The 20,261-nt window shown below is 45.6% G+C and overlaps 1 protein-coding gene across 3 annotated transcripts in view; it reads right to left on the reverse strand.

Annotated features, from left to right (window-relative positions):
• Window positions 1-3,751: 3,751 nt before the first annotated feature.
• Dicer1 (dicer 1, ribonuclease III) overlaps window positions 3,752-20,261 on the reverse strand; it is a 67,075-nt gene continuing 50,565 nt past the window's right edge. For all 3 annotated transcript variants that reach the window (XM_090344771.1, XM_090344769.1, XM_090344770.1), the window contains 6 exons: window positions 16,661-16,816; window positions 12,603-13,497; window positions 10,687-10,955; window positions 8,383-8,545; window positions 8,220-8,295; window positions 3,752-7,860 (listed from right to left, as the gene is read on the reverse strand). In XM_090344771.1, the coding sequence (XP_090200897.1) occupies window positions 7,695-7,860; window positions 8,220-8,295; window positions 8,383-8,545; window positions 10,687-10,955; window positions 12,603-13,497; window positions 16,661-16,816 (1,725 nt within the window). In that variant the 3' untranslated portion in view covers window positions 3,752-7,694. The remainder of the gene's footprint in view (window positions 7,861-8,219; window positions 8,296-8,382; window positions 8,546-10,686; window positions 10,956-12,602; window positions 13,498-16,660; window positions 16,817-20,261) is intronic.

The following is a 20,261-nucleotide window of genomic DNA, read 5'->3' on the forward strand; positions in this document are numbered from 1 at the left end:
GCTCAAAATGGTAGAGCACTAGTTTTGAGCAAAAGAGCTAAGGAAAGCACCCAGACCCTAGTTCAAGTCCCATGGTCCCATCTCCCCCCCCCCCCAAAAAAAAAAGCTGAGGCTACAGATCTGTTGTGGAGTAGTGCCAACCTTAGCCCCAGCTTCCCAAAGACAAAACCAACCCACAGGGAAGCATCCAGACAAGACAGGAAGCATACACTCCAACGTGTACAGGGTCATTAAATGTGACCCTGGGCACTGCCTGGGGCAGGGAGTGTCAGGGGGGAGAGCTGGGGGCGATGGGCACATGAGCACCTTGAAAGTGAATGCTGACTCTAGGCCAACTCCCATACTTGGCTGGCTTCAGGTCCCAGGTGCAAGCAGAAACCACAGGGCCCCTTTTCAGCCCCATGCTCAAGGTGAACAAAGGGCGGCCAGGGCCCAGGGTTCCATCATGTGGCAGGAGACAGCTCCAGGTTCAGGGCACTCCTCCAGACCCATGTAAATGCCATGCACGACATGCTAGCTGAGGCCACAGACGCTGGCTGCCAAGGGCTGTCCTCAGAGGTCACCAGCAAGGAACCAGACCAAGACACTGCATCCTGCATGCCAGGCCTACGCTCAATGCCTTCCCTGCTTCCCTCAGACCATCCCCACTGCCCCAGGACTGCTGTTCTCCCCACTGCACTCGAGTGGGAGTGGCTTGCCAAAGTCATCCAGCCAGGGCGACATAGTGGTGAGCAGGCTTCCAGCCAGTGTAATCCCTGCATCCAGAGTGGGGGGGGAGGGGTTGCAGGCACAAGGTCAGTCACAGCTACATAGTGAGCTCCAGTCCAGACAGAGTACCAAGTGAGATCTTACATTCAATTCAGAAAGAGTAAAAGACTAGACAGCTAAAAAAAAAGACCCATGTTTGAAAAGAAGACACTGTGAGTCAGTCAGAGAGAGGTCTATTAGGATGCTGCCACCAAAGCTACGCATGCCTGGCAGTGACTGCTTACATGCAGTCAGTGGAAATGTGACACGGTGCAGCAAATGGAAAATATGGCAGCTCCTCTGAAAATCAAAGGCAGCTGGTGGTTCATACTTGCATCCTACTCAAGAGGCTGAGATATGTGCACCATGGTTCAAAGCCAGCCCCAAAGTCCTTGAGACTCTTTTTTTTTTTTTTTTTTTTTTTTGCCAGTCCTGGGCTTAAGCTCAGGGCCTGAGCACTGTCCTTGGGTTTTTCTCAAGGCTAGAGCTCTACCACTTGAGCCTCAGCACCACTTCTGGCTTTTTCTAAGTATGTGGTACCAAGGAATCGAACCCAGGTCTTCGTGCATGCAAGGCAAGCACTCTACCACTAGGCCAAACTCCCGGCCCCGTCCTTGAGACTCTTATTTCCAATTAACTACCAAAAAGCTGTAAGTGGAGTTACAGTTCAAGCGGTAAAACACTAGCCTTGAACAAAAAAGCTCAGGAATAGCACTCAGGCCCTGAGTAAAAGCCTCAGGACTGGTATGCATGCATGCACATGTATACACACACACACACACACACACACACACACACACACACACACACACACCAGGACTGGTATGCATGCATGCACATGTACACACACACACACACACACATGCACGCACGCACGCACGCACGCACGCACCTCAAAAGGTGGAATTATTATGTGATTCAGCAATTCAACTGGGCAGGAAGGCCAGAGAACTCAGGCAGGAAATGTGACAGCTTCTGCATATGGCAGCCCACAGCAGTGTGCTCCAATCAATGATCAGAATGCAGAAGTAATCCTGAACATCTGGGGCCAAATGGACAAACAGATCTCCAAGAGTGGCACATGCACACAGTGGAGTATTATTCAGCCTTGACAAAACTTTTTTTTTTTTTTTTTGCTAGTTCTGGGGCTTGAGCTCAGGGCCTGAGCACTGTCCTTGGACTTTCTCAAGGTTAGAGCTCTACCACTTGAGCCTCAGCACCACTTCCAGCTTTTTCTATGTATATAGTACTGAGGAATTGAACCCAGGTCTTTGTGCATGCTAGGCAAGCACTGTACCTGTAGGCCAAACTCCCAGCTCCCTGACAAAAGCTACAAGATAGCTGAACCTTGAAGCCCTTGTGCCAAGTGAAAGAAACCAGACATGGAGACAGATGCAGTGCAACTGTACACCCACAGGCATTCGGGGAAGCAAAAGGGATGCAAGGGAAAGCAGATGGCCAGCAGGCAGGGGCAGAGGGTGGGCGGGGTGAGTTCAGGGTTCAAGACTACTGAGTTTCAGCTTAAGATAAAGATTCTGGAGCTGGAGGGTGCCAACACTGTACAATAATGTGAGTACACTTTGTGCTGCAGAACGGTTAAATCAGTAACTACTATGTACATCTACCACAAAAAGCACGTAGAGAGATCTGCAGGTCAAGGGCAGCAGCACACAAGTCAGGTCTTTTCCCAGCCTCTCTGCAGACAGGAAGTGACCATGCACAGCTGCGCTGGCTGAGATCTAGACATTAACCCAACTCAAACCTGTCTCACACTTACGGAGCTGCATCTGTAGAACTTTCCAGTTCCAGCCAGACTCTTCAGGCACACCCCAATCCAATCTGCAATCTGATTCCAGACTAGGTTATGCTGGTCATTGCTGACCTCAGGGGCCAGGAGAGCGGGCTTGCCTTGGATGGAGGTAGGGTCAGTGGTAGTAGAAGGCCGTAGGCCCGAGGCCTGGCCTGAACTAGGTAGTGACATGTAGGCATGCAGCACTTGCCCAGATACGTGGGATGGAAATGCATATACCTTTCCTCCTTTAATTTGAAACAATCAGGAGGGAGAAAGACAGGGATTCACTGTAACTAACAAAGGACAACTAAAAATTCGTTTTTCATTTTAAAAATTTAGCTGTGATTCCGCAGTGCCTTCTTTACAGACTTAACAGAAGGGCGGGTGAAGAACTTGAAAGAACAGTGTTCTTTCTTAAGCAACAACATTGGAAATGTGTCCTAAAAGTCTAGAAACAAACTTGGTGTCCGCATTTTCAAGATAAGCAATTCCATATCAAGTATCTCATCAATCTCCCAGGGAGCTTGTCCCCAGCACACAGCCACCACAGCACACCGGTGCTGCTTGTGTCTGCAGAAAGACAGCTGTTCCCAGGAGATTCTACAGGCAGACAGGAGGCAGACCTGGGAAACACAATGTTACTAAAATAATGCACTGGTGGCTCACACCTGGAATCCTAGCGCCACAGGAAGTCGAGACTTGAGGATTCCCATTCAAACCAGCCAAGACAGAAAAGCCTGTAAGATTCTCCTCCCGCCTTTTTTTTCCTTTGCCAGTCCCAGGACTTGAACTCAGGACCTGACACTGTCCTTGGGCTTTCTCAAGGCTAGAGCTCTACCACCTGAGCCACAGCACCACTTGTCTTTTTTCTATGAATGTGGTACTGAGGAATCAAACTCAGGTCTTGCTGCATGTTAGGCAAGCGCTCTACTAAGCCAAACTCATGGCCTCATGAAATTTATATTTCCAACGAGCTACCGAAAAGTGGGAAGTGGACAGAAGGTTCAAGTGAGCTGAAAGAGCTCAGGGAAAAAAAATCACTCAGCCAAAAGCACTCTGGCCCCATGTTCAGACGCCAATACTGGCACCTGTCCTCTCACACACAACATCCATTTTCACATGCCTTACCATGAAGCACTTGAGAGAGCTACTGTCATGATTCAAATGTTACCACCCAAATGATTAAAGAAAACAAGAGATGAAAAGTACATATCAAGTGAACAGACCATACTTTATTGGAGATTTGCTTGGCTACAATGATTATAAAACAAAAACCAAAACCCAAGAAGCCCCTGGCTGAGGGGGCTGAGACTCCTAAGGTGCAGGCTGCAGCTTGCCATGTGCTGGCTGGCTGGGCCATGAGAGCGAAGCAGCACTAGTGCACGGGTTCCGGGTTCCGAGTCATCTTCCGTCCCCTGCTCGGAGTGGACGGCCTCGCTCCCTGTCCACCTCCATCTGCACTTCCGCCGTGCAACCTGCGACCACCCCAAACCAACTGCATCTGCAGAATTCCCATCGTCAAGAACAAACAGTGGTTAGAAAATACTCACACGTTACCTTCACGGCTGGTGGACAGACAGCACAACGGCCCCAATGCAAATTCTCACGCTTTATTACTAGCAGAAAATCAGCTTACTATTCTTGGTCTTCAACCTATCTTTCAAACTTCTCTTGTACAATAGAAAATAAAGGAATTTATTTAGAAATAATTCAACTCCAGAAAAGCAGTTGGAAAAATATACCTACATCAGTGTCATTCAAATAACCAGAGGCGACACTCGCGGCCCGAGTTCTTCCTCACAGACAGTGCCAGCCAGCCAAGGACTCAACACGGCTTCAGACTACACAAAGATGCCCATGTTCCCAGCTGCTGGCTCACACGTTCTGTGCAAAAGGATTAGACGCCCTAGCTGAGCAAGAAGGGGAATTGAAATCAGCAGGGCCCTGGAGGAGAACCTTGGCAGGGCTGGACTTTCCTCCACTGCCTCCCGGCAGCCGCGGGAGCAACGGCCGTCAGAAATAAACCAAGAGACAGAAGGGGCCGCGCTCACACAGCTGCCCCGGGCAGGGCGCCCGCCTCGCTTCTGAGGATAAGCTACTGTGGAGAAAGTAAGAGGATCAGTGTATGGAGGATAATTACAGGAGTGTGAGAGGTCATTCTAAATGTCATCATTTCACATAAAGTAAAAGAAAAAATGTAACATTTAAAAAACATAAGAACTCAGTTAACAAATCTCTGCCATCTTTTCACAAATAGTATAAACACTACAGACAAAAGTGACCTACTTCAGTTGTGCAAGTATATATGACACATTGCAGGGCATGACAATTATCTTCTTCAAATGCAGTAAATCAAAACAGCAGCAAGGCCAGACCGCATCTTTCCCCTCTCTCAGGTATAAGACATCTTGATTTTTTTTTCATGAAATGAGGTACAGCATGATAGCAAGTGTAATGCCAGCCTGTGCCACAGGAACAGAACAGAGGGGAAAGGGCAGTGTGCAACGCAGCATAGTTAGGACTGCAGAAAAGGAAATAACCAAAAACAAGTGGGGTTCATGCCAAGTAACCTCACATGACAGTCACAAGGAATCTCTGCCACTGCTTGCCAGTCGTCACATAGGCCAGGGCTCAGTCACAGCCACCAGCTGGCTTCCCGGTTACGCAGAGAAAGCGAATAAGCTAAGCAGGAGAGGAGAGGATCACACACAGTCCTCAAGGAAGGCTGCAGAGAAGGGGCATTTTTTCCTTGACAGATGCAACAAAGGAATCCAGGGAAAACTCCACAGCATTCCTACTTCACCTAACAGAAGCGCTCAGAACCATTTCCTATGTCTAACTCCAACTTGTTATTTTTTAACTTGGTCACCAGGGGAGCAGAGAATGTTTCAAACTGTGAATCAAATTAATCTCAGCTATTTTTTTCTCTGACAAAATAAAAAACGAAATAACTGAAACGTGCGGCTGATAAGACATTTTGAAGGGTGGCAGGAAATTTGCACCACTGAGAATGGATGACCTAATCATATCCAAGTCTGAACTTTTTAATATTAATAACAACAAAAAAATACTCTTCTTAAAGGTTACAAAATACATTGAGGCATTTTTCTCCTGCCAGAAATTTAACTGTGAAACAATCGGATTTAGATGCCAAGAAGCAATAGACTCCTTTACCAGAGAGATAAACACGAAGACACAATGCCAAGCCCTTGACTTCTGGTCTCAGGGGGCTTCTAAATTGAGACCCGTGATAGGCCCACAAGCGCCCTTCACCAGCAAAACCACGTAAGTCCTGCCACTGCACAATTAGTTACGTAGGTCAAGAATCGCTTGGTTTTAACTCACTGTGATCTCTCATGTTAATGTTTTTAAAAAATTCAAACAGATGTCTAAAGTTCAAAATTAGAATATTTAAAAAACGAATCACTTATTAATTTGCTAAAAAATATCATTCAATAATTGAGATCTCCATTTAAGTGTCGGGTTGGGGACTCCAAACTACCATTGAGCAGCTCGGTCTCCCCCTCCTTCAGTTGCCTCGGGGAGCAGAGCTGCCAGCCTTCTGTCTGCATCTATGTGGGCATTTCTCTGCAGGTGCACAGAGGCCACTTGTAGTTGAAAACAGAAATGCAGCATTCATCTCAACATGCAGGCAAACAAGGCCTCGTGAGCTCAGCCCCTGCGCTCACTCCTGGGCTCAGCTCTCTCCCACTTCAAGCATAATTAACAGGGCAAATCGCAGCTTTACAAAGGTAAATGAAGAGGTATCATAGTTACAGTGCAAAACAAAATTAAAAATTTCAAGCATAATACATAAACATAGCACCAAACAGGGGGAAAATGCATGCAAAGGGAAAGAAAAACTGAGGTATTTAAGTGAAGAGTGCCTATGAGTCTGATTAAAGAAACTGAGGCAAAAGCCTACTTTTTTTTTTTTCCTTTTTCCCCAAGATGGAAATAATGAGCTAGTTGAAGTTAGTGACTAAAATCACAGATGTATCAAAACGATGGCAGTTTATGGCAAAGGTTAGAGTTCGTATCTCTGACGGTGTGGCTTGGCTGGCTGAGGTGCGCATGCGCCCTGGAGGAAGCCCACTGTGGGCCCCGGAGTGGGTGGGGTGGGGCTCCCTGCTTCTAAGGGAGCAGCAGTCCAAAGAAAGTCTGCAGCATTCTGAGGGGTGATATGTCTACGGGTACTTGTTAGAGCAACAGCCGACAAGTGAAATTCTTTGCCACAGAAATTCCACCAGTGGAATCCTTTAGCAGGAGGGTTTTAGTCATATTTCTGTAAAATAGAATATTTAGCCCAGCTTTTTTTATGCTATCTGCTTTTTAAACTGTCTTCTATACATACATGTGACAGATTCTAGCACAATCCCGCAATATGTTTTAAGTGTACAGTGAGCTGTCCGTCTTGGTCTCAACATCTCACGCCTAATAAAATCAAGGAGCTATAAAATAACTTATTCCAAAAAAATGACCAGAATTAAAGAATAGCCATGAGGTTTTCACTTTTAAGGCAAGAACCTTTTTAGGACTACGTGGCATCAGAAACTCACCGTTGACTCACCAATGTGTCAGTCAATGGTGGTTACACTGTCCCTTACCACTGAGTGCCACTGCAACTGCCAGGCACAGCTGGTGAGCAGAGGCGACCCAAGCACTGTCTTGCTCCCGATGGCACATGGGCCACCACTGAACAAACCCAGCATGGTCAGGGGCTCGGTGGGACTCTAGGATGGTGGAGCATTAAAGCTCCATGGTCTTCTAACACTAAGCAAAGCTGACAGAAATAGATGCAAAAAATTTTTTTATATATATATATATGTACATATATATATATGTACATATATATATATATATAAAACCAACAAAAGCAACCTATCAGTATTTCGAACACTAGCTAAATGTCATCATTAAAGCACTCTTGTGATTTAAACAAAGCAGAAGTGAGGAAAGAAGACAAGATTGTGTTTGCGCAAAAAACTAAAACTATAATTAGTTCCAAAAATTTTATACATTACGTTAAATGTTTTTATTCTGTTATCTATCTTGTTATCAAACAAAGTTTAGATTCTGCCTTCAATTCATTCTGCTCAGTATCAATGCACAATCCTGCCACAGTCCTGCTTCTCATCCTATGTGCATGACAGGGTCAGCTGCCGGGAAGCTGAGGCTGGTTAGCTTTGAGGCTGCGGAGGGCTCTTCTCGCTGCAGCAGATTTGGCAATCCTGTAACTCCGACCGACACCTTTAAATTTCCCCTTTCCTACGACTTCCACAGTGACTCTGACCTTCCCGTCGTAAGTTCTCTCCGCCGGGCTGTAAAAAACCCAGACAGCTTGCATTAGCAGTCAGAAGTATTTATTATTATTGTCAGTCAGCGTGGTGCGGGCACGCTCAGGCTGAGAGTCCCAAGTTCAAGCAGACACAGCACAAAGGAAGCGAGCCTCGAGACAAAAGCACGTGGCCCATAGGGCCCCCAGTTCGCCCCAAACTCAGATTTGCTTTATGAAAACATAAAGGAAAAAAAATAGAGCAAGCAGTCAATCTGGCCGGGGTGGAAATTGGATAAGCGTGTGCTCCAGTATAAATATTTTTCAGAATCAATGCTTGGTGGTACCTTCGCGGACTTCTTGCTTTTCGGTCGCTAGTCCCTTCCCTCCCTCATATTTTCTTACCTAAATTTGGCGGTTTCTGGTTCCATTTCAAGCAATTCTCTCACTGGGGAACGAGGCACATTTGCAGAGAACTTTTCTGTAATCAAAATGGAAGAGTAATTTGAGTCCTAGGCTTCGGGGTTCTGTGGGTTGCTTGGGTCCCACTGAGGCCGAGCGACCGTACCTATGAGGGGGCGCATCATGGGGTAGTACACTTGCCACACCGTCTCCAGCGACATGCCGCTGTCCATGTAGATGGCGCCAGCCAGGGACTCGAACACATCCCCCATGGCCTTCGGAACCTCGATGTCTTCTTCTTTCTCCTCGTCCTCCTCAGATCTCCTGAGCTGTGACAGGGAGCGTGACATGTGAGCACAGAGCCCATTTCTAATAATTTTTTAAAATCATTCCTTTAAACGAGGGTAAGAATACCAAGAATTCTTAGCACATTTGCTATTCACAAAGAAGAAAAAAATCTCCACCCTCATTTAGTAATCTAAACCTAGCAAGGGGGAACAATGCTTCTAAATTAGAACATTAACTAGAATAATACTGTGTGGGAAAGCACTCCTAATGGGGTGTGTGTATGTGTGAGTGTGTGAGTGTGTGAGTCTGTGTGTGTGTGTGTGTGTGTGTGTGTGTGTGTGTGTGTGTGTCAGAGGCTCCCTGCACAGCACTGGCATGGCTCTGTCACTTTTTTTGACAGTTCCTTCTGGAAGGGTTCCCTCCAGGCTTCCTTTTCATTATATCACTTAACACATGTTCACTGTAATAAAGTTCCTGACACAGAGTGCACATTCAAATGAACAGGCTAAAATCCTACGTGGCTATCTACACATGTGAAAAGACTTTTAAAATGTCCACAATCGTTTGATACTGAAATTCTGTCCCCAGAAACTTCCCTTGCAAAGGTAACTGGATAGATCAAACTATTCAGCATATCTATATTTCCTGAAAGTCCTAACCAAAGACATCCATAAAGGTCATTTACAGAAATGGGGCACGCGGTGCTGGCAACAACCAGGGCAGCAGTCATGCCCGTCGGCCCAGACCCACAGTGACACAAGTGCCTTGTGTGCCTTGCAGGCACAGTGTGGTGCGTCCCAAATGCTCACCGTGCGTACTGCTGAGGAAGCATAACTTGACAACTTGAATTACTGTTCTGGTTTACTTGTATTAAATTTAATAAACAGTCTTTGGGAAAGGGATATATAAAGTAGAGGAGCGTGTTAACTTTAAATGAATTGCTTAGCCGCACCAAGTTCTGTAGATTTGCAATGCTGGCTTAGTGCTCACATCTCACAGTTGGGGAACAGAAAGGAATTCTGGAACTTAGCAAGTGTAATTCTCTCACTTCACAGCTGAGGAAATGAAGGCCCGCAAGAGAGAGAGAGACTTCCTCAAGATCAAATATTGAACTAGAAAGCCAGACCATGACATTTCCATATGTTTTTATAACTTCTACACATATGTTTACACAAACAAAGAGAAGAAATGAACAAAAGCTAGCAGATGCAGTATGCACCCACATCCAAAGAGAACTTCAATCTAACTGTAACAAATCTCTCCATCCAGAGCTTTGGTGTCCCAACGCCCGACACCAGAAAAGGAAGCCGTGAGTCGAATCTCCCTGGGCTTGACCGCTGGCTGTGGAGGAACACACAGGCCAAGTAGGGAACATGAGCTGCGCAAAGACTCCCCTCAGTGGCCTCTGCCCCACGGCTGAACTCCAAGACCCACAAACGCCAGAGGACTCGGCTACCCCCAACAACACTCGGGTAATTAGAGAGAAGGTACGGAGGAAAGCAGGGGCCATCAGAAATACACTCTTTGACTCTGAAAGAAATCTACAAAGCCAAGGAAATAGCAGGAATGCTCTCCTGGTGCCACGAAGGCAGCTGAGCTCCAAGCAGGGAGGCGACAATGCCTGAGCAGCATCTCCCCGACAAATTACCTCGGTGCCCATGGGCACACACCCCAGCAGCAGTTGGTCACCAAAGAACCCCTGGCTGCACTCTTACTAGATGCCTCCCGAGTTCTAAAGGTTAGAAGTCTGGTTTCGAAAGATTTCCCCACTTCAGGCAGAGCAGAGCGCACACCTGTGATGCTCACTTGAGATGCTAGCCAGTACTCGAACCCATGAAAACACAAGAGATGGCACCTAGGCTACAAGGAGGGCGATCTACGCAGGGGCAGAAAGGAGGTGCCCTTGAGTGGCCCTGGAATCCTAGCGAGGGACGAGAATAAGAAGTGACTGGAAAGCCCACTCCCGCTTCTGCCTGAAGGGCCTCGATACATGGAGTGGGCAGAGAGGTCTCAAGGCCGAAAGCGCACAAGAGCCTATCTGTTCTCTAGAGAAAGTGCATGACTTGCAGTTACCTGGCCCTGACCTTCAGTCAACCCTCTGGTCAGTCATGAAGTCAGAGCTCAGGTGCCTGAGAGTGCTTTCTTCAACAGGGAATTCTATGTATTTCTCAACAGTACTAACCTCAGAATCCATGCCTTGCATCTCATTCTTCTCGAGCTGGAACTGCACAAAGTCATCGATGACGTGGAAGAGCTCGGGGGAGACAGCTTTGAAGTACTTGTGGTAGTCGTACTTCACAGCCAGCGATGCGAAGATGGTGTTGTTGACCAAGGCGGAGCGCAGGTCGGTCAGGACCCCTGGGGAGTGCTGTCGAGGGTCTTCATAAAGGTGCTTGGTTATGAGGTAGTCCAAAATCGCATCTCCCAGGAATTCTAAGCGCTGGTAACAATCTGTACGAGCAGCAGAGAGGAAACACTGGCTGTGTGACAGCACTAACCTCGGCCTCCCAGCCTAACACTAGAGACTTTGCCTCAGGTCATCAGCTAACTCCCCTTCTGCCATGAGATTATACTCAGTAATTTACTAATGCCTCCAGAAATTAGGTGGTTTTCTTTTTCTTTTTGCCAGTCTTGGGGCTTGAACTCAGGGCCTGAGAACTGTCCTCAGGCTTTCTCAAAGCTAGAGCTCTATCACTTGAGCCACAGCACCACTTCCAGCTTTTTCCCTATGTTTGTGGTACCAAGGAATCAAACCGGGTCTTCATGCATACTAGGCCAGCACTCTACCATTTGGCAAAGCTCCCGACCCTGAAAATCAGGTTTTAATGTAATTTAAGGCACATACACATCTATTATACACATATGCATATAAACCAGGGTCAAAAAGCTTCAAGTGTCTGTTAGGAAGAAATCATTTCCCAGGTGCCTTCTTGACTCCCTCTTCTCTGGTCTCTGCTGGCCAGGCAGGTACCAGGGACCTCCGGCACTGTTACCTTAGCTATACCACAAGTGGCACACACACCTTGCACACACACTGCTCTGCTGCAGTCACTGCACAGTGTCAACCCTGAAATGTGTGGATAAGTGACACCATTTCTCACCACTATTGACCACAGGGGTCGCACACAGTGACAGCTGGTAGAAGAGCCTCTTCTCAACATGAGCTGCAAATATTGACTCTGATACAAGCCAAGAAAGAAAGACACTGAGGAAAAAGAGTTGAAGAATGGATCTAGGACCCTAGCAAAAATGGCTATCAAAATGTGAGAGACTCTCAGAGCTAAGCAACTTGCTTAGCTTCTCACAGTGATTAGAAGAGGAAACTGAGGCAGGTGGGCAAAAGCTGGGCTTCAGAACTCCAGCAGAGGGCACAGAAGAGGTATGGAAGCTGTGTGCCTGCTCTTTCCCACAAAAAGCAGCCTTTACTCAGTGCGCCAGTTTCCTAACCAGAATCAGAATCATTCACTTTTGGTTTCATGTTTTACAGATCACCCTAGCCTAACACTGCTTTTATTCCAGAAACTACAACTCTGGACTTGTTTTGGCATTCTGGATTTAAGTAAGTACCATCCACCTACAGAAAACAAAACATACACGTTGGAAGTAATTTTCATTTGGGGGACTGAGACTTCTTGCAATCCTTAGGGGTTAGGAGCATATTAGATACAAGAGGAAAACAGAGCACACAAAAACCTAAACATGACAGCACAGCCAGCCTTCCTGCGAAACAGTGTCTACCAACATTCCTGCCTTCAGGCTCGAGGAAGAATGGAAAGCTCCCTAAGCAGCACTGAACGGGCAGGAAGAAGGTAGGCTGGAAGCAGCTGGCAAATACGAAATGCTACAGCTTCAATTTCTCCAGGCCACACATAAAATGAAATCGGGGAAAGTTTGCAAGATCACCACACTGCCCAAGTTTCTAAGCAGTTCTCCCTGCCCCAGAAGACAGGGAAATAAAGATCTCTTTTCTTTCTTGCTCAACCATGCATATTAAGTAAGCACTTAAGAGCATCCATACACTGAGCACTGTTTATAAAACCCAAGCCATGCACTGGGCAGCGCTTCTGGGTTAGGGCCAGCCTGGCGAGGGCTCCTTACCTGTGATGGTGTTGTAGTGGTAGGAGGCGTGTGTGAAGGCCTGCAGAAGGTAAGCCTTGTTCTTAAATCTGTAGCTGATCTTCTTCTCGAAGTTCTCAAAGCCTGATATCAGGTGGGTCAGGGTTTTATCTGCATCTGGGTGGTCAAACATACACCTGGGTGGGATCTTCAGTGAGCCGTACTCCAGGCCTGTCCGCCCTGCAGAGCGGGGGCTGGCCGCCGCCGCCGCTGCTGGGGCTGCGGAGCTCCCTGAAGGGCTCCTTTGTTGGCTGCCGCCGAGGTCGCGGGCAGTCCTTTTCATCACGGGGAGCACCTTCAGCCCCAGCGAGCAGAGGAAAAGCTGCGCAGCCCGCTCCCCACAGCTGGTCAGGTAGCAGCCCAGCAGGGCCTCGACGCAGTCTGCGATGCTCTTGTCGGCAATGCACTGCTCCGTGTGCAGGTCGTAGGAGATGGACTGCTTCCCTGTGTCAACCCCACAGTTCTCTTCGGACGGATTCCAGAACCCCACCACGAAGTCATCCTCCTCAACAACTTTGCTAGGGTCCAGATAGCACATTGCATCCCAGGAGCTGTAGTCGAAATCCTCCAAGTCGGGTGCAAATGGCATGCTGCCTAAGGAGGACTTTTTGGGCATTTTCCATTCATACGCAGAATCAGTGGTGGAAAAGGGAGAAAGAGAAATTTTCTTTACAAAAGCGCCTGACCCCATCAACATGTTGTCTATAAACTGAATGTGCTCTTGATCGTACTCCAGGAAGTCGTCTTCATATTCGGCCTCCTCCTTGGGAGCCCTCCAGGGCAGATCCTCCTCCTCCTCTTCTTCTTCCTCCTCCTCCTCTTCCTCCTCCTCACAGTCCTCATCCAGTTTGCCATTTGCCAGCAGGCGGTCTTTTGTCTGAAACGGGGGATGAAGGAGGGGAAACATAGCTGCTGTTTTTAAAAGGGTTTGAAACTCAATAAAAGCAAGGGTCATGGATAATTTCAAATGACAACCACAAATACTGAAGGGCAACTTTAAAATCATGGCCATTTGTTTTCAATTAACATAAAATAAGTTATTTAATCATATAAACAAAGTAAAGCATGTTCTTTGAATGTTCATTTGCTAAGTTATAAAATGACCTTTAGGCAGTAGAAAGCTGTAAGTTACAAGTCCTGAACAAGGACATAAAGTTAAAATGAGCGCGCAAAAGGGCAGGTCTCTGGGGAAGTCTGACTCTGAGGGCTGCAGACCGAGGGACACACAGGTTCCCCACCCACGAGCTCCTAAAACACGGAGACCCGACTCCCAGAAAGATTTCTAAATGAATAGAATGAAATTCCAAGCAAAAGAACGGTATATTTTCAGTTAAGAATGTAATATAAAAAATTATCTTCAAAACTTTATACCACTAAGAATGCACAGAAGAACTTTATTATAAAGCTTTATCACTCTACTTTCATTGCAAATCATAGGACACTTACTACAACCTAAGACTAAATTGTTCTGCTTAAAAATAAGAGTGATCAGAGAAGTGAGCCCTGGCTTGAGAAATCACCTTTTCCCTCCGCTTTGAGCCATAGTATCGGGGTAACATACCACAGCATAGCTGACAAACACAGGAGAAAACTTGCAATAACCTGAAGCACAACAATTCAATTTCTGTCAAAAGATCTTTGCTAATTCCAATTACTTTGGCAAAAGCTTATTTGTGAATGACAATCTTAATAAATAGGGGAGGTTACAGTATGGATGGAACTTTGGTGCAATGCCAGAAAGATGCCCAATTTCTGTTACACAATAAACATATACTAAAACACACGCGTGTGCAAATACACATACACACACAGAACACACACTACCACTTTACATTGGGGAAAAAGCAAGAGGATATGATTCAATTTTAACTATAACAACTTTCTAGAGTATTCAGAAAAAATATTTTCAAACATTTTGCCAAATATTTTAAAAACAGAAAAAGTTAATTTTATACCAGATTCAAAAAAGATTGAAATACTATATTTGTTTGAAAGAAAAAAAAATCACAGCAGTAAGACTAGCCATGTAACTATGTATCGTTCACTGTTTTTTAATTAAAAATGAAACTTTTGACAAATAAGGAGAATACTAAAAGAAACTACAGTGGCAGACTTCAATGAACTATTTCCTGTCAACCCTCTGTATTTTTCCAAGGTAACATGAGATGGTTTTGACTATTGTTTGGTTCTTAAGACCAAACAGGCCAAGTTGTAATTTAAAACCCCAGCTCAATAATTTCTAATTTTTTTTGAATCCTTGTAAAAAAACATCTCTAGTAAGGTGCTACCAAAAGCTAATGCTGATACAAAAGAATGGCTTTATCACAAATAAACAGCCTGACCATGGGCAAAGACTTTTATAAAGCCTGGTTGCTAGAGTCTTTATCTATTAAGGAGTGGGTCTGATCTCAAAAAAATGAGCTTCTATGGAGTTATCACCACCCTTTCTCCCAAGAGATCCTCATATGGCAAGATGCCACCTGTACCAATCCGAGGGGACATGCCAAGTGGGAGTGCAAGAAGGGCAGATCAAAATTACCATAGCTTTCCAACAAAATGCAAAGAACTACCACTACAGAACCTGCATTTTCCTAAGTTCCAAGTCTGAACAGTGTTTTCAATGTGTCCCAAGAACCAAAGTGCCAAGCTGCAGGAACATTAAGGAAAGCAAGAACTCTGTGCCACATCTTTACAAATCCAAATCAAACCAAACCAAACAAATGGCAGTGCTACTCTTATGTGATAATACTTTTGAGGAGTCAACAATATCATGAAATAGCATTTACAGAGGATTATTATTATTATTATTGGAGCTTTTCTTCAGAGAAACGCAGTATGTTTTCTATATATTCTAAATCAAGAGCTAATGTCAGTTTTCCAATCTAACTTGCATTTAAATGTTGTCTTAATGCTTTTCCAGGTTAAGTTCCATTTCTGTGATAAGCCAAATACATGAATTATATGCTCCACAAGCCAGATAGAGTGAGGCACAACTAGAATACCTGTCAGGAGACTGAGGCAGGAGAATCTCAAGTTCCATGTCACTCAGAGTTACACAGTGAACTCAGTCTCAAGTAACAACAACAAAAAAGCACTAGAGGACTCTTAGTTCAAACCCAAGCACTGTCAAATAAGAACAAAAAGGCAAAAACACACAACAAGAACAACAAAAACCACTCAACAAGTTGACGGAAATCAGAATAGAATTGTGGAGTAAGTTATCGGCAAATATTTAAAATTTATCTAGGATAAGCATGTCCGAAACAAAGGAAACATTATTTAGAAAATACAAAATTTCTTTGCAAATGAAGTAACCCAAGCCAATTTCTCATGAGTGTGGAGTAAACTCGGGCAAGAAAGCTACCAGAGGCATGGCTGGAGGCTGGAACAAGGGAGGGGCCCAGGAGCTCTCAGTCTCAGCAGTCTCAGCGGATGTTGCTCTGCTAAGCAGAGGACTCCCAGCTGCCCCCTGGTGGCCTCCAGACAAGGCAGTGGAAAGCAGATCTTGCTAATATGTGAAGTCTTCTGAAGCCATTAGCATCCCTGAAGTGATTTCCAAAGGACTACAACTTTAGGGAGGGTGGCTTTTCTTCAGATCACAGGTGGAGAAAGAGTCCTGAGAAAGTCTCAAGCTAGCAAAGCTAGCTGGTACTAAATGAATTATTTTAGCCATGGCCTGGCAATCACAGGTCAGAGAAAAGTCATTTCGTTCAACAGAACTAATAGGAAAAGAAAGGACACTGGGGGAGGTTGGCTTTTCTTTTTAAATCAAAACATAAAAGCTTCTGCCTCTGAATTAGGAAGATAAAAGGAACCATCCTCTACCAAAATGATACTACTTCTAAACTCGAAGACAGTTTACTTAAAGAACTGATTCACTATATCAAATATATTCTATATTGTAAACGTATCATGGAAGGGAAACAAACAAAAATCAAGCAAAACTCTTTAGCTCTCTTCAAATTACTTATCTAGTTATCTATTTCTATTTCATCCGTATTGCTTTTGGTTTGATTTACAATGCAACCAGGGAAACTTACCATTTCATCTTTCCCCCACTTATCACAGTTACTTCTGTCTTGATTGACCACATAGCCAGGGGGAAGCCAATTCACAGGGGGGTCAAATATGGATACCACCATGCGGCTGGGCAGTCCCTTCTTCTTGCCAAGGCGATACAGATTACAGTTGCTGACCTTTAGCAGAAAAAAAAAAAAAAAGCACAAGACACTTAGCTAGAAATGGTCTAGCAAACCACGCATGGCCGCTTGGCACAGTCTAAATGTTCCTCATTTATAATAGCCATGCTGTTTTTCTACAAATGTGTGATGGGCTAGGAATTTCAAATTCAGGTTTTCTATATTCTTTAGTGTTTCTGAATATGAAATGTAGTCCATAAAAAATCTACTATAGGGACCAGGAGTTTGGTCTAGTGGTAGAGTGCTTGCCTAGCATGCACAAAGAACCAGGGCTTGATTCCTTGGTACCACATACATAGAAAAAGCTGGAAGTGGTGCTGTGGTAGAGCTCTAGTCTTGAAAAAGCCAAAGCCCAGTGCTCAGGCCCTGAATTCAAGACCCAGGACTGGCAAAAAAAAAAAAAAAAAAAGATCTACTATACTCAGATATACCAGAAAAGAACAATTCAGTTTCAAAGTATGCAAATAACTTTATGATGTATGATACAAACTGTTAACTGGAACTATCGAAGAAGACAAGAAGAGTTCACACCAATAAGGTTGAGATGTCACAATCTTCTCAATGAAAGGAGGGGTAATCTCTACTTACAAATTTCTAGCTACAAATGCTATCAACTCTAGTTACAGATTCTCTAGATTCTCTTACCTCTGGCAATGCACAGAGCTAAGACAATTTTATTTCCCTAGAATCTAAGACACAAATATCATTTTAATTGTAACATTCTCTCAAAAATTATCTTTTGTTTTGGACAGCTTTTTATGATGTTGTTTAACCATTTTTAAATGGAACCAAAGCTAATAAAAATCATTTGTTTATTCACAGTAACAAAACCATCATATCGTATATTCTCTAGTCAATTTCAAGTTTCTATTCCTAAGCCTCTAATCCCCTCCCTAATTTTCTTCAATCACTGTATTTCTGTTTAGTTTTTTTCTTAGAGACTCTGGAATAGAACTGTTGACTTCATTTCCATTTTCACAGACTTGCTACTGAAGTATTCATGAGCCCTTCTCCCTGTAATTCAGTGGCAACCTAGTGAGCCCCTGCTCTCCAGAGGCCCCTTGCGAGGGAGCGCAGCAGGAACCAGTCAGAGAGGCAGAGGAACTATCCTTGAGGAATACCCAGTGGCTGTCAGAAAACAACCAAGGGAACCAGTACTCAGTGCTAAAGTACGGAACTGATACAAACAAGCGCTGTGGGAACAAAGCATCCCAAGGAGGGAAAGCATGTTCAAAACTCGTGGAAAGGAGGCACAACAGAGTGGAGGGACTTGGTAACAGGCAAAAGTCACAGCAGGCAGTAAGAAGCCAATGGGTGAGCAGGTGAGAGAAGAGCATCAGGAAAGGCAGCGGGCTCAACAGGGACAGGGCTGGGCCTGGGCAAAGCATAGAGTTGGTTTAATTAAGTGAGGAAAGCAGGCAGTGTGTGGCCAGAGCCTGCCCGGGAGAAGCCCTCGGGGTAGGCCCTCTCAGCAGGCAGAGGCAGGGACAGTTATTCTGCAGAAAGGCAGAGGGCTGACCAGATGAAGGGACAAACTTTGTCAAGAAAGGTAATAGCTGGGCATGGGTGGCTCAGGCCTGTAATCCCAGCTACCCAGAAGGCTGACATCTGAGGATCACCATTCAAAGCCAGCCCAGGCACTGAAGACCATGAGACTTTTATCTCCAATTAACCTCTAGAAACTGGAAGTGATGCTGTGGCCAAGGGGTAGGGTGGTAATTTTGAGCTGAAGAGCTCAGGGACAGCGCCCAGGCCCAGAGTTCAAGCCCCATGAGAGATATAAAGACAGACACAGACACAAACAAAGACACAGACAGCCTTTCTAACCAAATAAGACTATTCTTACTGAACAGTATGCTTCTTAGTACTCCTACTCAGCTCTGTACTTTCTTCCTGCAACCATCACCGTGAAAACACATTCACTTAAGGAGACCTACCTTCCAAACCCAAAGGAGGCTCTGGAATTCACAATTACCTACACATCTCCACTTGATATACCCACAGGTGTAAAAGCCCCAACCCGAACAATGTCCCACATTTCCACCACCGCCGATGTCCCCAGGTTGCCAGCCCTCACACAGCCCTGGGTATCCTCGGCCTGTCCAGGTTCTCTGGGAAGGGAGTGCAGTGAGCCTCTGTCCAGGACCAGTGCTAGCCCTCCCATGAGCTAAGCATACTTTTTAGGAAGCCATTACCCACTGTGTAAAAGGGGTCTGTGGTAGCTGTCCCTCAGAGCCCAGCTTGGAGAAAGACATGAGAGGATGTGAGTACAGGGCCCTGAGCTATGCCTGGGGCTCAAAAGAACCAGAAGCCAACAGTGAAAATCAAGCTCCTCAAAGCAACACTGTCTGGTTTGATCCCTGCTCTGCCCTTGGCTTGTCACGTGCCTTGGGGCAGGGCAAGTTAACTCTCCAGCTTCCTTACCTGATCTCTGCACTAGGAGAATGAAAACATACACCTCTCTGAGTTGCTAAGTCAAGTTGCTTCTGCTGCGGTCACTACATTCCTCTGCCCCTTCCTCACGTACAGAATTCACATTGTTCCTGCCTTTGGCTGGTGTGTTCTGAGGGTCAATCTGATACTAGACCAGTACTTCAACAGATCACTTTACTAATATTTACAGTTCAGTGCTCAAATGTCCTTCTAGAGTTCCACAGCACTGACACTACATGCTAGACCTCGGCCTGGCCGTTGGCACAAGCCTCTACCCAGCTCTTTTCTATCTCTACAGTGCCCCATCTGGCTCCGCTCAGAGCCCATGTGCTCTGCTCTATGTTCAGCTCCCCCTGCTCAGCTCCGATGGGGCTTCCTTCCTCCATGAGGGCCCACTCCTTCCTCTGTGGTTACGGGGGCTCCAGCACCTCTTTTATTCATTATTTTTCCACATAAGATTATAAGCACCCCTTCCTTGGAACTACCAGCAACCGCTCTCACTATGGCTTCTCCCTCCACTCTCTACACTTGGGGTGGGGGATGGGGAGGGTAACTGCACTTTGCTGTGCAAAAATTCTGGAATGTGGTAGATAGAGCTCGGCTAGAAAAGATGGCACCTCAAGACCATGTCTCTACCTGTTCCTCCTCCTCACTTCCCCAGTTTACTTCTGTGCCCTAGGATCCAGGCATCACAAGCACTTGTACCATGAGGTTTATTCAAACTGAACTTCTGTCCATAAGTAAGCTGTAAGTAAACATTCTTAACTATTTATAGTAAGGTATAAATATTGGTAAATATCTTAGCTAACCCCTAAACCTGAGCTGCCATCAGCAGAAAGCACTTGTTCCCTGCTGCGGCTTAGTTCCGATTGGTCTGGTGGAAAGGCAGCATGCACACATGGCCCCAGCGATCTGACAGTGGCTGTCTCCCCATCTGCTGAAGTTTCTCAATCCTTCCAACCACTTTCAGGCCCACTGTACAATCACTTGCTCAAGCAGGGAAGACCAC

Source organism: Megascapheus bottae, chromosome 14 (assembly GCF_031878675.1).
Source record: "Megascapheus bottae isolate mThoBot1 chromosome 14, mThoBot2.hap1, whole genome shotgun sequence".
NCBI lineage: Eukaryota > Metazoa > Chordata > Mammalia > Rodentia > Geomyidae > Megascapheus > Megascapheus bottae.